Genomic DNA, 15,097 nt, shown 5'->3' on the forward strand with positions numbered 1-15,097 from the left:
CGTGGCTAGTTTGTTTACCTGATTATTTTTCTCAGGATAGAGTGAAGCGCCTTGATTTCTTCTGAGTGACTAAAACTAGGCAGATGGCCTCCGAGGGCTTCGCAGAACCTTTCCGCCTCTTCCCAGGTCCTGGTTCGCAGCACTCTCTCACTGTGGAAGAACTTCACAACAGCCAAACATCAGAGTAGAAGATGACACGAGTGACAGAATTTTTAAAACGCTCCTGTACTACCCAAATATGGCCACCCTAGGTAGGAACGAATAACTGGTGTTGCCATAGGGAGAGAGCTTGACTTCTTAACAATTATTTTATTTTTTTTCCCCCGGTTTGTTTGACAACAGCCAGACTCTGAAGTTTAGCTGACAAAATTTGTTTCCACTGCAACGTATTCCATATGGCAGGCTTTCTCTGTTTTGCTTTACCAGAAAGATTTTACAAAACAACACCCAACTCACTCCAAAACTGCAAGCCAAATTCCAGGTTTTACGGGATGTCGTTCTTTCAAATTCACGGTGAACTGCAAAGCCTATTTTTTACCACAACCGGGCCCGTTTGGGTGCCGCAGGTGAAGAAAGTTCTTCGGCACACCCGGTGCTACCTGCGCGTATCAGACTCGCACATGTGGCTCAGACACCTCAGCTAATGTGTCCACTTGATCCCCTTGACTTCAGTCCAACCCAGTTCCCCATCAGCTGCACCTCTCTGCCCAGACACGCTGCACTTTGGTCAACAAGAGTTTTGGGGAAACTGCCAGGGCCAGCTGTCACCCTCCATCAGCTCCGGGACAGCTACGCTGCACGCAGGCCGGACCAGCCCTTCGGGATCCTTGCCCACCGCCTGGTCGTTCAAGCTGGCTTTCCCCGCTTTGCTACATGAGCTGTTTACCAGACACTGTTCGTTACAGACGCCAAGCCCATAAATAAAGAATAAATAATCCAATAAACAGCCTTGGTTTTACCTTGATTTGATCATTAATAGGAGGGGGGGGGCGGGGAACCTGCATTTCTAAATGCACTCTTGTTTAGGCCATTCCAGATAACAGCATGGCTGCTTACTTCCATTATTTACTTCAAAACCAGCAAAATACAACTGAGGCTGCACTTTCTGGATAACGTTTGACATCCATATTCAAACCAGAGAAAATCCCACCTCTCCTATCTACAGCTCTTGGAGTATAGGAAGGACAAGGACCGGGGGAAGGCGATGCGAAGTGCTTCCCTTCCCTATCCGTGTGTCTCTGCGTGCCAGATGATGGCGAGCAGGCGAGGACACGGGCACGGCACCCTCCTCCTGAGATGGCAGCACAGGTTAATTCTGTCACCCCACTCAGCTCTGATGTGCAGAGCTGGCCACAGAAAGAGCAAGGAGAGGCACACCGCGTCTTTTGGGAACTGGCCGAGGATGACGCATGACAACATCTGGAGGCAGTCAACCTGAATCAACATGAACCCCTCCTCCCAGCATAAAACATTTTTTAAATACCTTTCAGAGCAGTTACAGGCCACAAAATGGCTAATCACACACTTGCCGCAAGACAGTAATGAACAACTAACATCTAATAGGAATAACGCTTTACCTTGTAGCAGGCAAGGCCAGATCCATTGTGCCACCCAGGGGGACAGGGATCAGTTGGCTTTGGGAGCACTTCTGGCTCCTTGGGCAGCCCGATGTATTTTTTGCAGATAGAAAATGCTTTGGTGGTTTTGCAGTCCTTAGTTTCCCACTTTCCAAGAGACTTTCCACTGGGCATGGCCACACATCCTCCTGAAAACTCTAAGATTTAAGCCACCAAAGACATATTTAATACTACTGGCAGGTTTTCAAAAAAATCCATAGATCTCTGAATTACTGTTTTATTTCATCCATGGAGTTCTATAACACAGTACTCCAGTGCTTGCTCAATGTAAAACGATAGATAAATTTACCTGGTTGCAAGGAATTCCAGTTAGTGTATGTCACAGCTTCAGCTTTTTCCCCATCCACTGTACCCCAGGAATATATTCCTGATTGGCTAATATCCTGCAAACCAGTCCAGAAGTATTTTTCTTCAACTTTGGTGTGTTTTCTAATTAGACTGTTTATAAATTCTTGCTCAAATCTGAAAATCCACAAATTAATTGAAGTCAATATTTGAAAAATACCCGAAACTATTGAGTCAATTTGAAAACCAGGCATATTATTACAGGAGTTAGTCAAAGGGGCTGTTCAGGCAGTCTCATATTGAACCCGGGGTAAGGAGGCTGGGAATTCACGTACTTGCAAGAAAGTTTTATACTGTAGGTTTACCACTCTCACACTGTGGAAAACACGGTTTGCTACAAAAGCAATTGTATTTTTTCTTTATAAACCACTAATTAGCATACAGAGGTTTTAATCTCTGACTGTATCTCCAGGATCATACTGTAAAACATGCCCATAAATTACAGAGATGTGCTCTACCTGTTCATCACTGTAAGATTGCACTGTGCTCCAAATGAAACTTCTGTTTTATAAATCTTGTAACAGTAGTTTCCATGTCTCTCCCATCCCTGGTTAGAGAATGAAAGACACCTTTATACATAACAGCCTAATTTAGGCATTCTCTACAGGAGAAAATAAACCATTGCTCACATTGGTGATCGCCCACAAGCTGGCACAGCACAGACAAGAAAGAAATACAGTGCACCACATACAAGGTCCAGTATCATCGACTCTCGGACTCACAGTTCTAAGAAATAATGCAACCGCGGGAATAAAATACAGCACTGTTTTAGCTCGACTGTGCTGAGTCTTCTGACTGCCATGTGCATTTAGAGAGAGAAACACAAGGGCGACAGCCTTATCCTATTCAAAACAATAGGAGTTTTCATGCTGTTCCACCAACGCAACGCTAGGATTCGAACAGATGAATAGTAAGAGGGCGTTACTACTGTTCTTTACTGCTGAAAAAAAAAAAGTTTTATACTGAAAATGTGTAAACTTACAAAATTTCTCTATTATTCAAATCTTTTCCCCTATATTTACACTGAAGTTTCTAGGAACGTTAATGCGTTACCTCTTTGCTAGCCTACCAACGCCACTGGTGGCTGAAGCGCACAGAAAGCTATAACTCTACATCCTGGCAGTCTCCAAACAGACAGAATAAAAATACTCCGAGCTTGTGCAGAAAGAAAGATAAGGAGTAAACGCGTTTCCTGTTGCCACACAAAACTGAACCGAAGAACTCTGAAGTAGCTAGTAATGCCATCCCAAGATTGTTCAAAATAGAAAAGACTTCAAGCGTTATTTATGCTGTAACATGTTATACTATAAGAAAAAAAACAAACAAAACCCACAAAACAACCACCAGCCAACCCCCTCACCTTTATTCAAGTCAAAGAACAAAAATGAGCCAAGTGAAGCGTAACAGAAACCTAATCTCATTTATCAATCTCTGCATATCTTTATGTTGCCAAGTGCTTATCCTAAATTTTAAAACATACTTCAAGCAAAAGCCACAAAGCAAATGGCATTAGCGATAAGATATCCAGTAAAAGCAATTTTTTTTTGCCCAAACAAAAAAATAAAACACATCATGTCCTGGGTCCAAGCTCCTACTACTTTCATCAATAAACAGAGTGGTAATACATCCAGAGCCTATTTAGGAGCATCAGAAATTTGGCTCATGCTATATAAATGTCTTTTTTCAGCTAAAATGTTCCATTGATTTTATTGTACAGGCAAGAAGGAAATGGGAAGTAGAGGGAATTGGCAATTTTATGCAGGTTTCTGAACCAAGTGAAAGTAAAAGAAACACAGATTTCCTATTACCTCTTCCAGTGAACAACTTTTATCTGATTTTGTTTCATTCAAAATCTCTCCTTTTTTCTTGCACACGTATTTCAATTTTTCTTCACAGGATTTGACTCTCCACTGTCCCAACTGTGATAAGGAAAGGAGAAGAAACTATTTAAAACTCTAAAATCTTTCCATTTCCATAGTGCAGGGGCTGAGACTTCATAAGGGGGAAAGCCAAAATGCCTCTAGCAAAAATATCGGGGGTGGGATGCCCTGGATTATACGCATAGGTGCATGTTTGGAAAGGAGCGAGAAAGCCGACAAGCGCGAAGATAGGAGGATTCTGGATCACATCTGAAAAGGGAAGAAGAGGCCAGCGTGGTGCCAACTCTCTTGGATCCGGGAGGGAGCGGGCGCAGGGAGCGTGCCCAGCTTGCCCAGCTTGCCGCAGAAGCTGGGAGGAGGCAGCCCAGAGGAGTGGGGCACACGAGCTCTGCTGCCAGCCCGACCGCACCACGGACAGACGCTTGTCCCAGTTTTCTACTGAACCTGGGAGATGGGATACAGCCTGCTTCCCTCTCCGCTCATCCTTGTGACCTCCTTCCCCCACCCACCCCTTGCTGCTCCTGTACCGCATTCCCCCCGCCTCGGGTCTGTGCTCCCCTCTTCTCTTACTGAGGCATCTCGCTACCCATCCTCAGACAGGGTGGCCCAAATTGGTCCCAGCTCTTCCTTTCAATAGTTCAGCCCATCTCCTTCCTACCTCTCTGCCACGGACACATGAGAATACAGTAAACCCAAAAATGCAGAGTGACAAGGACAACTGGCTGGCCAACAGCAGAGGCAGTCTCAGAGCTGTGAGCAATTTCGTCCATTCTTCGCAGTACAGAGCTACCAAGTGTAAGCTACACAATTTTTAGAAATTTGCTTGTACAAAAGCAATTATTTCTGGAATAATCTTTAAAATACAGTTAAAATCAGTTACCTCCTTCACCCTCCCCTTGACTTTTACACATATCAGTGTTGCCTCTACTATGACGGAAAAAAACTAAAAAAACCCCAACAATGTATTCCTACCTCGCCTGAATATGACACACAGTTAGGAGTGCTGTTAAAAGGAACTTTTGGTTCGTTCTGATCCCAATATGTAAAAACCACAGCTGAGCCATCTGACCATTTGAACAAGGTCGGTACATCTTCATTCCTGAGACCCATCCACATTTCCTCTTTAGCATCTGTAATTTAAAATGAGGACAATACCATAGTTTCAAAATAATATTCAAACTAATTCAAACTAAAAGGAACGTGAAATCAGCAAAATTAGGTTTTTATCACTATACTGCACAGCATAAACGCCACATTATTTCCTTACAGTGAGAAAGGGGATTTGAGACATGCACAGTATATTTTCATTATCTTGTTTCTTAACTTATATTCATGAATGTAAGTTTCAAAGAAAGGTAACAAATGGGGGAAAACAACCAAACCACAAATAATGATCACTCAAGCAAAAAAAGCTCAACAAAATTTAAGTTTTAGAGCGCACACAAAAGCATAAGACCACAGAGTACAGATAATCTTTATTAGTTCAGTGACCCAGTAGTCAAATATTGACCCAACTATCTACGATTCTCTTTGAATGAGAAAATCAAACACAAGGTATTGGGCAACTAGAAGTAGGTTAGCCCAATAAATAAATAAATAAAACAGATCAAACCAAAACAAGGGCTAATACAGAGGGATTGGACCTGAACAGCAACACTCAGCACTAGCCTGGGTACAAGCTCAGCATTGGCACCTTCACGTAAAAGCCAGAGGTTATGACAACCATATGCTAGAACATGGGAAGTGGTTTGTAATTTACGGTGTCCAGCACTTGGTGCTTGACCTTTACAAGCATCCCAACTCACCATTATGAAGCTTCGTGACGACCAGTTCGACATCTGCTAATGAGTGTATGCTGATGAGGTTACTCTTACTTGCTTTGCACAACTCATCTGCTGTACTCCAAGGTGCCTGGTTGTCTATCAGCATGTAGCAAAAGCCATGGTGGGGAAGCCAGCCCGAATCACAGCGAGTATCCAAGTGCCTCCAAAACTCTAATAGTGAAGAGAAACGGAATTAGAGGGTTTTGTTTTACATTGGCTAGTACAACGGGCTGGCGTTTTCTTCGCGTTTGAGATCCAGCAGCACCTTGAAAACAGCCAGAAAGCAGCGATCAGAATGCATCCATGTGTCTTCAGGGGTAATGTTTTTTAAAAAAGGGTCACGATTCAGACAAGCAAATAGACTTGACTGAGCAGCATTATGGGGATTCGTAGTATTTTGGGGCCATGAGGTAGGCAAAAGGAGAAAGAAATTAGTGGGAGTGAAAGTAAAAAGCTGGAATGTGTTACACTAAGTTGGTCTTAGTGTAAGTGAAAGGTTCAGAAGTAACTACAGGTGAGATTTCAAAAGCAATTAAAAGCAAATCAAGTTACTTCATTGCAGGACAGCAGCTTCAGTAAAAAGTTGCTTGTTTTGTTCTGGCAGGGGTTTGCACTTGCATAGCATATTATCTATATGCACTACCGTATATAAGACCAATTTTGAATATCTCACAATGAAATAAATGCTTAGTTTTAAATATTTTTTCTTCTGAAAACTAAGATATTCAAGAAGTCAAACAGTTTTTAATGCATGCTGAAAAAGGTATATACTAATAGCCATTCTGGTTCAAAACACACTATAAAAATACTCCACCAATCACAAGAATTTTCAGTTTTTAATTAATAAAACGCTGTATAAACACTGGCAACAACTCTACATACCCCACTGAGGAGCCAGAGAACAGGTGAGGATCGTTACTTGACAACTAGTTTTCAAGGAAACATTTAAAAATATGAACCAGTTTAGTGGAATTTAAACTGCTCACAAATTTTTTCCTCAGAGGCACACGATTTCCCTGGGGGAGCTGGAGAGAACACGTCTTAGCCAGTGACATGCCATGACACTTTTCACCTCCAGGACACTGCCTCATGCCTCTTATCCCCTAGTCCTCCCCTCATCCAAGGACAATCATCTTCCAGTAAAAGTCTTCCCATGAGAGCCCCACAAGCACGAGCCCTGGAAGCTGGTAAGGCCAAAGCACACATGGAAGAACAGGCCAGGGATACGGGAAGGGTTGGACATCCAGTTGTAGGTAAATAGCCAAAAGCATGGAAGCAGTTATATATCACAGCTGGACACTGTAAAAACTGAAGGACTGTGTGTGCATGTGTAGGGAGGAGGGAATAAATATCTCGTAAGAGCTGTTATGGATCCAGTAAAGACTACATACTGGGCAAGCTACCAACTCTTGCACTCTGATTTCCAGTGCTAGGCCTGGTTAGGATAGTAAGGTCATTTAACCACTTCTATTTGAATTCAACAGAGTTTCATCCAAGTCCCGGGTAGGTCCCACTTTATGTCAATACGCACCAAGAGCGAGAGAAATGGGCTTAAAGCAGAGATGGAAAGGTTCGAGGTGCAACTGGCAGTTCCAGACTTTCAGCAGCACACGAAAGAAGGCCCAAGCCATGGAGGGAAACGCGAGATGAAAAGGGCAGGACTGTGCTGGGAAATGGTTTGCGTGTGAATGAGAAAGCTGCAAAAAAAAGGAAAGCTGTTTGTGATGCATCATCTTGACACTGAAGATACAGAGTTTGCTTCTGCTCTGCTAAAAAACCCAAAGCTGTTGTGAAAGTGTTTTGGCAGAGCCACCTAGGAAGGCTTGGGCAGGGGAAAAAAAAGACTCCATAAGTGAACATTACGCTTGTATTAACGTACAAATATGCAAGCTGTCCTACCTGGGAGGCTTGAAACTTCACTGAGTGACTTCTTGCAAATATATGGAAGTGGAGTCCCACAATGGTAACTCTGCCACTGACCTGAGGCGGCATTCATCACCACACAGCTAGTCCCATCCAACGGGGACAAACTCTGCATATCTATAGACAGGAACAAATAAAAATAGAAGAGCACAAGTTATCAAACAGTAAGGTAGGGACCGCTTCTTTTTTCTATTGCTTTTCAATACAAGAATAATATACTTTGCATAGTACAGCACCTTGTATTTCAAGAACATCACTTGCTTTGAATGAAGGCACCTGTCCTACCACAGGTCCACAGAAAGTTTTCCGTAAAACAGGGAGTTTCAGAATCGAGGAATCTGGACTTCTTTTCCAACGTTTAATCATAGAACCAGGAGGAATGTTCTATTTACAATACAACAAACCCTTGGCAGACTACTTTCCCAGACTAGAAATATCTCAGGGGAGAACCCTTTTTGCAGCCCTCAGTTTCCTTTGGCAGCCCCTTTCCAGCCCCACTCCAAACACAGCTCTGCACTCTTTCTCTCAACGCGAACCATAACCCTTACCTCAACAGAAACCTGAGACAAGGCCCCAGATTAAAAATGGCACAAAGGAGAACTTTTTTTTTTTTTTTGGCAGTCTCCAGCTTCCCTTGGAGTCCCTCTCCGACAGTACTTTTGGGGCTTTCTCTTTGAGCCCCAATGCCACCCGAGCTGTCCCCCCCAGCTCCCAGAGCACTCCAGCTCCCCCTGCACTGGGTTCGTTCAGTCTCCCACAGAAAAGGCTCAGGGTGGATCTTAATTCTTCATGGGAGAGTACAACGGAGACAAGGCCAGGCTCTTTTCAGAGCTGTACAGTGAAAGGACAAGAAGCAATGGGCACAACTTGCCGCCAGCAAAATTCCTGTTAGATACCAGTAAGTATTCTTCACAAGAGGGACAGACATCAGTATGTCTGCCATGATTGCAGACCAACTTATGCCGCTGTAACTCGGGATAGTCTAGTCTCCAGCTCTGCATTACAGTCCTACAGTGTCATCACAGTTCCAGAAGAAGGTGCAGCCAGCAGTACCAGCAGCAGCAAAGTCCTTAACCTTTCCAAAAGACAGAGCACGTTTGGAAAAAATCTCACAGAAAACTCTCAGTAAAGCTTTCAAAGACATAACAGAAGCCACTTGTTATCTTTTTCACAGAATTCATGTTGCAGCCCTATTCTAGAAACTGAAGGAAAAAGAGAATTCCCCTTTAAAAAGGTCAAATTCAGCTCGAATGACAGAACAATATTAGCTTCAGTATTCCTGATTATTATTCTTCCGGGGTTCTCATATATATATATATATATATATATATACACACACACCTCTCTCCATGGCGCATTTGTGAGAATATTACAAATACATGCTGAAAATTCCAAACAAACAAGACTCTCACCAATTCTACTAGGAACTTGGAAGTAATTAAAAAAGGGTTTTCAAAGGTTTTATACTTCTTTCATCTTCACCTCAAAACAAATTTAAGCAACCTTGAAGTTTAAAAACACAAGCCAGGCTTCTATGTAACATCACTCCTTGCACATACATCAATAATTGTAATATCTGAGGAAAAGTCAATGACATTCTGTCAGTGGGAAGAGAAATCTAGCAGCTAGGGAAGCTGTAGATCCTTTACCAAAAGGGACCTCAAAGATACTATTTAAGTTTTACCTTTTTAGAGATTTATTAACCTAATCATCCATAAATATAGAATGAGAACAGAAAGATTCACTGGCGAGGAGGAAAAGATGCTTCTGAACTTTTAAACAGAAGTGGAACAACAATGATTGTTTTGATGAAGTCCAATAGAGAAGGGTAAAAATAATACAAAAAGAAAAAAAAAAGGAAAGCAAAATACTAGTTAGTGTTGTGAATATTGCTAATACCACCAGAAACATCATTACCTGGATGCCAGTTGAGAAAATTCAAAGGTTTGTGATCTGACCACTGCCAACCTCCAGAAACATCCAGTTGATTTAAGCCAATCCAAAAGATCTCAGCGATGTCATCCTTAGCTGGAGATAATTTTTTTTTTTTTTTAAGAAAACAATTAGTATAAAGTGCTCATCCTTTATTGGTCTCCTTTAATTAAAAACACAATCTGAAAGGGCATGCATTTGAGGAAAGAAAGATTGCTATGATAATCGGACATGCAAACTTTCTTGAACTGAGGAGGAATTCACCCACACAAGTCTTCCCTCCCAATGACTTCAGATGTTTGTCCTTTGGTTTTATATTCCCAAAGGCACACTGATAATTCCTCCAGCCTGAATATCAGTGAGGACAATTTCATAACAACAAGTGGGTAGCATGCTGCTAAAACACCAACTGCCACTCTAGCTCGTATTTGAAATTACGGGGACATTCCTCATTATAAATACGAACAACAGCTAACCACTACAATGAAATCCCACAGATTAAATTTAAAGAAATTACTCTAATGTGAGATTACCAGTTTATTTTTGCTACACAAATGAAAGCACCGACGCGTCTTAAGTACAATAAAGTTTTAACCCAGAATTTTAAGACAGAAACTAAAATGCTGTCTTGACTTTACGTTTATTTGTCAAGATTTCCTGATATTCATATGTGAATAATTGCACCTACCTTGTATGTAACTTAATTCAGACGCATCTTGGATGCTAAGTAAATCTCCCCCTTGCCTTTGACATGATATATAAGCTTCCTTCCAAGAAAGAGCAGACTGTGTATTAAACTGGTAGCAACTTTCAGATCCTGGATCGTGTTCCCAGATATCACGACAACCATCCTCTGTTTAAAGGAAGCAGAAGGTACTCGTGACTACAACTACACTGAAACATCACGAAAGCTTCAAAAGAAAAATCATAATACTGAAGGCCTATTGATTTTTATATTGGTAATCACATATACCGCAGATTAAGCACATGCTGATTGTCCTGCCAACGCTGCAATAGAAAAGGGACCTGCTTTTATCCAGCCTAACAGCGACATGCTATGCCAAGGTGGGGCCGTATATACGTGAAGTGACAGAATGCTCTTATGACGTCTATTTAGAAACCCAACGTGCCTGGTTGTAAGCAGATTCCCCATTTTCCGTCGTGAGTATAATCTTCAGATGTGGCGCACCATTTCCCACCCGTATGCGTTTCATCCTGAATGCAGTCGTGATGCCACGTCTCATTATACAGAAAAGGGAACTCGCAGGGCTTTCCATAGGAATTCCCATCTCTGGTATAAACCTCTGCAGGGGAAAGAAATTAAAGAAGTAGATACAAGTTGTCTAGGGAAGGAAAGGACAGCAAGTCAATGTTACTGCTTGTACAGACATTGTTAACTTAAAAGCATGCAAATCACACTTGTGGTCTTAAAACACTGTATCTTCATGTTACAGATAACATACAGCAAAGCCAGAGCTGAAAGAAATGAGAGGAAAATATTTTTCTGTACTTTTTCTTTTGAGTGGGACATAACACAGCGGAAAGCTCTTTTCCTCTTTCTGGTAAGTTAGGGATAAATACACTGTTCTGTTGAAATCCGGGCGGCTTGCACAGAGTACTACAGAACAGGGCTCTAGGAATCAACACATACAGGACAGGGAAAAGATTTCAAACCGGAGCCCACTGGGCCTTTCAGAATGGCCACTCTGAACAACTCAAATGCGAAGAAAATTCTGCTCCCGAATACGGTAAAGCAAGTTTTCACCACTTCTCCCAGCAAGCATGAGATTTCAGATGAGGCTGGCTTCCACGGCAAGCGGACAGACTCCCAGACCAAAGCAAAGGCATGGTTCCTGGCAGCCCAACAGCTGCGAGCCAGCAGCACGCACTGAATCTGATCGTGCAGCCTGCCAGCAAAGAAAATATCCCCAATCCCTGCTAACAGCAAAATTCCCATCACTGCGAAGAAGGCAGTGTCAGTTCTGACAGAAGGTGGTTGATATCCCCCCATTAAATAGGCTCTCACTAAAGTGCAGGGGGAGGGATTTACACACGCCGAGAAAGCCACTTGATAACAGAACTTCCGCAGTTATGCACATTTATTTTTTTATTAAAAACAGTTAAAGTTTCATACTTGAATACCGATATCTCTCTACAGCAAAACATTCTATAGCTCTACTGATCAGTCCTTTCACATGATTAACTTTAAGAATTTTTTGGCATAGAGATACAGCAACAATATCTTGAAAAAAAAAAAAAATCCTCTAAACCCCTATGCAAACTTACCATGGTAAGGATACCGACATATATCATCAGAGGAACTGTTGCTTCTCCACTGGTCTGTTGCATTTATGCTTGCAGTTACGTATGTACTCTTGATAGTCACTTTGTACTGAGATGCACCAAGGATGGAAGCATCAGCACAACGCCACCACAGCATTAGTTCCGAGTTACAATCAACCATTTTCAGACGAGACAGCGATTTGGTGAATATATCGAGTCCCAGGCACTGCTTGGACCCCAAATGAAAGAGGCGGTTCTGGGATACCCATTTCCATAAAGCTTCACTTGTCTCCTTGCAGTCATCTATCACTATCCGTGAGTTTTTAACTTGTATGCACTTGTTCAGTGTGTCATGGCGAATGGTAAAAACATCACTGCCTGTATAAGAACAAACAAATATCCACATATGGGTATGATTCACTATCACAGGAAGTTAATTTTTAAAAATGTAATCACGTTCTGAGACATGCTACCAGAAAAGTACAGCAACTGCATGTGTACATTTTACTATTTCTTTTGTATAAGCCAGATTAAGTACATTTTCCAGTTTTTTAGTGAGTATCTGTTACTTCTCGGGGCGGGGTGGTATCTTTCAAAGTTAGAGGGGAGACAAAATGAGGCTGTTTCCTAAGTCCAATCCTATTGATGAGAATTCTTCCTCTGATTTTAAACACATACTGATCAGATCAATCTCTGATTAATTTGCAAGCTTACTGGGTAAAGAATCTTGTCTTCACACCTATCTGCAAATGCAGTAACATACATCAGATATCATCAAATATAATTAATGATAGTCTTCACTTAGTAAGTACCTTTCTAAAAAAAAAAAACAACTGGGTATCATATATGATACAGAGCATGACAGGCTCATATGTGAGCCAGTTTGTGGGTGCAACTGCAGTATTACTGGCACGGCTTTTGGGAGAGAGTTTTAGAATTAATATCCCACCCAAGGTGTCACACAAAGATTACGAATATAATTTTCAAAATGATACAGGAACCCTAGTTTCATTTTCAGCTATGATGTGGCCTGTCATTGAAAAGAAAAAAAAAAAAAAAGTGACAAAGCATAGTATACAATTCTAAAAATATAAGGATCACCCTACTGATACAAGCAGACATTTCCACAAGTACAAGAATATCTCTATGACAAGTGGCAGCAGATTTAAGCTAACCAAGAAAAAAATGCCCTAAAACTATTTCTCTGCCACAATAAAGATGGCCCCACAGTATAAAACTTTCACTAACTAGGCTGCAATGGACCTTGGCTGTCCCAGACCCACAAGGCTACTACGCTGCTGTTTAAGCAAGGAATCTGCTGAGTAGTGTTTTGTATTTAATAGTAATGCACTGTCAATCACATTCCTACTGCGTTTTTTTTTTTAATATGACTTAATAATAGGTTTGGCTGAACAGCAAGGAAAATATTCAGTGATGTTATGCAGTGAATTTTACCACTACTTCCCAGTATACTCGTGAATTTTCCACTGTGTAAGTGCCAAATAGTATCTAAATAGTACTGAGCTGGTCAAACTGTAAAGAAGAATCTCTAAGTCAGCCACCTACTGGAGTGACTTTTTCTAAATAGCACACTCCAACCAACCTCCTCTTTCATCCTCTCTATTAACTAAATAAGACATTTTAACAACCAAACCTCCTTTTGTGGTATTGTTTTACCCTGTGCTATTTCAGCACTATATCTGGTTTTTGCTTTTTAATCTCTCCACACACACCCCCCCCCGGACTTTCTTCTTCAATTTCTTGTGACATGTTCTCTGCCTCTTCTTGGATCTTCCCCTTTCCTCGTTCTTCTTTCACTTCTTCCCACACAACCCTCATTCTGACATCCAGAAGAAACCCACTTTTTAAAATTTCCCCAGAAAAACTGCTGATGTCATCTCACCAAACCTCTCTGTACAGCAATCTACTATTACTGGTGCTCCAATGACTCCGGTTCGACGCTCTTGCCGTGAAGTTTTTTACCTGACATCTTTAGCTACCAAACCCAGCCTGTTCCTGTCACAGGATGTAAAAAATACAGTGGCGCAACTACTGAGCGAAGAGCCGAACGTGTTTCCCAGCAGCTCTCACCACGCTGGCGGCTTCGCCTTACAAGAATTTGCTCAACGCGAAACTTTTCCACCTGCTCTCTGAAAGACAGCGCTGAGCCTCCTTCCTCCCTCTCCCGGCGTAAAGCTGCGAATAAAACCGACGGCAGGAGACCCGCCTTGAGCTCGGGGTTATTGCTCCTCCGGAGGTAACAGGCCAGAGGCCCGCCCGCCTCCCTCTCTTCCTCCCTCCCACCGCTCCGCTCCGCGCCGCCGGCCCGGCGCTGCCCCGGCTCGGGGGCGGCCCCCGCCACCGCGGGCACCGAGAACGTGGCACCCCGGGGGCGGCGGGGCAGCGGCTGGTTTCCCGACGCCCCAGGCGAAGCGCAACGCTCCGGGAGGGAAGTTTGAGTTGTTTGTTTTGTTTGGGGGTTTTATTGTTGTTTTTTTTTTTTTTTCTCCCTTTTTTTCGCTCCTCCCTGCTAAGTTTCCCACGTTGTTTCCACGCAGCTGGACTTTGCCACCTAGCGCAACGCCCGGAGCTGCCGGGAACCGTCGAGGCGGAAGGCCCGTCACCGCGCTGCCTTCCCCCCCTCCCCACCAGGCGCCCACCGGGACGGAAAAAGAGCCTTCCGCGCCGCTGCGCACCCGCGCAGCGCCGTCCCCCCCCGCCCCCCCCCGGTAAGGTGAGCACCCGGCTTACCTAAGGGGTGCCGGCGAGCAGCGCAGCAGGCGAGGAGCCAGGCGAGGCCGCAGGCGGCCAGGCAGAGCCCCGCCGCCCGCGCCATCCTCCCGCGGCGCGGCGCGCAAGCTGCGCGGAGCTCTGCCGGAGCGTCGCGCCTGCCGCTGGCGGGACAGGACGGGACGGGACGGGACGGGACGGGACGGGACGGCGACCGAGCAACCGGATTGGCCCCGCCCCGGGCGGCGTCACTTGTTGCCAGGAGAAGAGCGGCGGCGGGTTTTGCAGCGAGGTGTGGGGCGGGGCCGGGGCCGGGGCCGGGGCCGGGGCCGGGGCCGGGGCCGGGGCCGGGGCCGGGGCCGGGCGGCGGTGGGGTGTAAGCGGGTCGCGGCGGCGGGGGAGGGCCGGCCCCGGCGGGAGAGGGGTTAGAGGTGAGGGGCAGCGACACGCAGGGAAGGGAAAGGAAGGGGGAAAATAAAGAGGAGAAATGAGGAAAACACGAGAGAAATGAAGGGAAAATGAGGACCAAAAAAAAAAAAAAAAA

General features: G+C 43.9%; 1 protein-coding gene across 1 annotated transcript in view; it reads right to left on the reverse strand.

Annotated features, from left to right (window-relative positions):
* The window catches only part of LY75 (lymphocyte antigen 75), a 50,343-nt gene extending 35,472 nt beyond the window's left edge, over positions 1–14,871 (reverse strand). Inside the window, exons 1-13 of the mRNA XM_082484562.1 lie at positions 14,575–14,871; positions 11,827–12,201; positions 10,671–10,844; positions 10,229–10,393; positions 9,526–9,636; positions 7,585–7,725; positions 5,668–5,856; positions 4,835–4,992; positions 3,791–3,901; positions 2,441–2,529; positions 1,927–2,099; positions 1,578–1,774; positions 19–161 (exon numbers count right to left, since the gene is read on the reverse strand). Coding sequence (XP_082340688.1) covers positions 19–161; positions 1,578–1,774; positions 1,927–2,099; positions 2,441–2,529; positions 3,791–3,901; positions 4,835–4,992; positions 5,668–5,856; positions 7,585–7,725; positions 9,526–9,636; positions 10,229–10,393; positions 10,671–10,844; positions 11,827–12,201; positions 14,575–14,659 — 2,111 coding nt within the window. The 5' untranslated portion in view covers positions 14,660–14,871. The remainder of the gene's footprint in view (positions 1–18; positions 162–1,577; positions 1,775–1,926; positions 2,100–2,440; positions 2,530–3,790; positions 3,902–4,834; positions 4,993–5,667; positions 5,857–7,584; positions 7,726–9,525; positions 9,637–10,228; positions 10,394–10,670; positions 10,845–11,826; positions 12,202–14,574) is intronic.
* Between the last annotated feature and the right edge of the window lie 226 nt (positions 14,872–15,097).

The sequence above is a fragment of the Vanellus vanellus genome (genome assembly GCF_965231255.1).
Source record: "Vanellus vanellus genome assembly, chromosome: 5".
NCBI lineage: Eukaryota > Metazoa > Chordata > Aves > Charadriiformes > Charadriidae > Vanellus > Vanellus vanellus.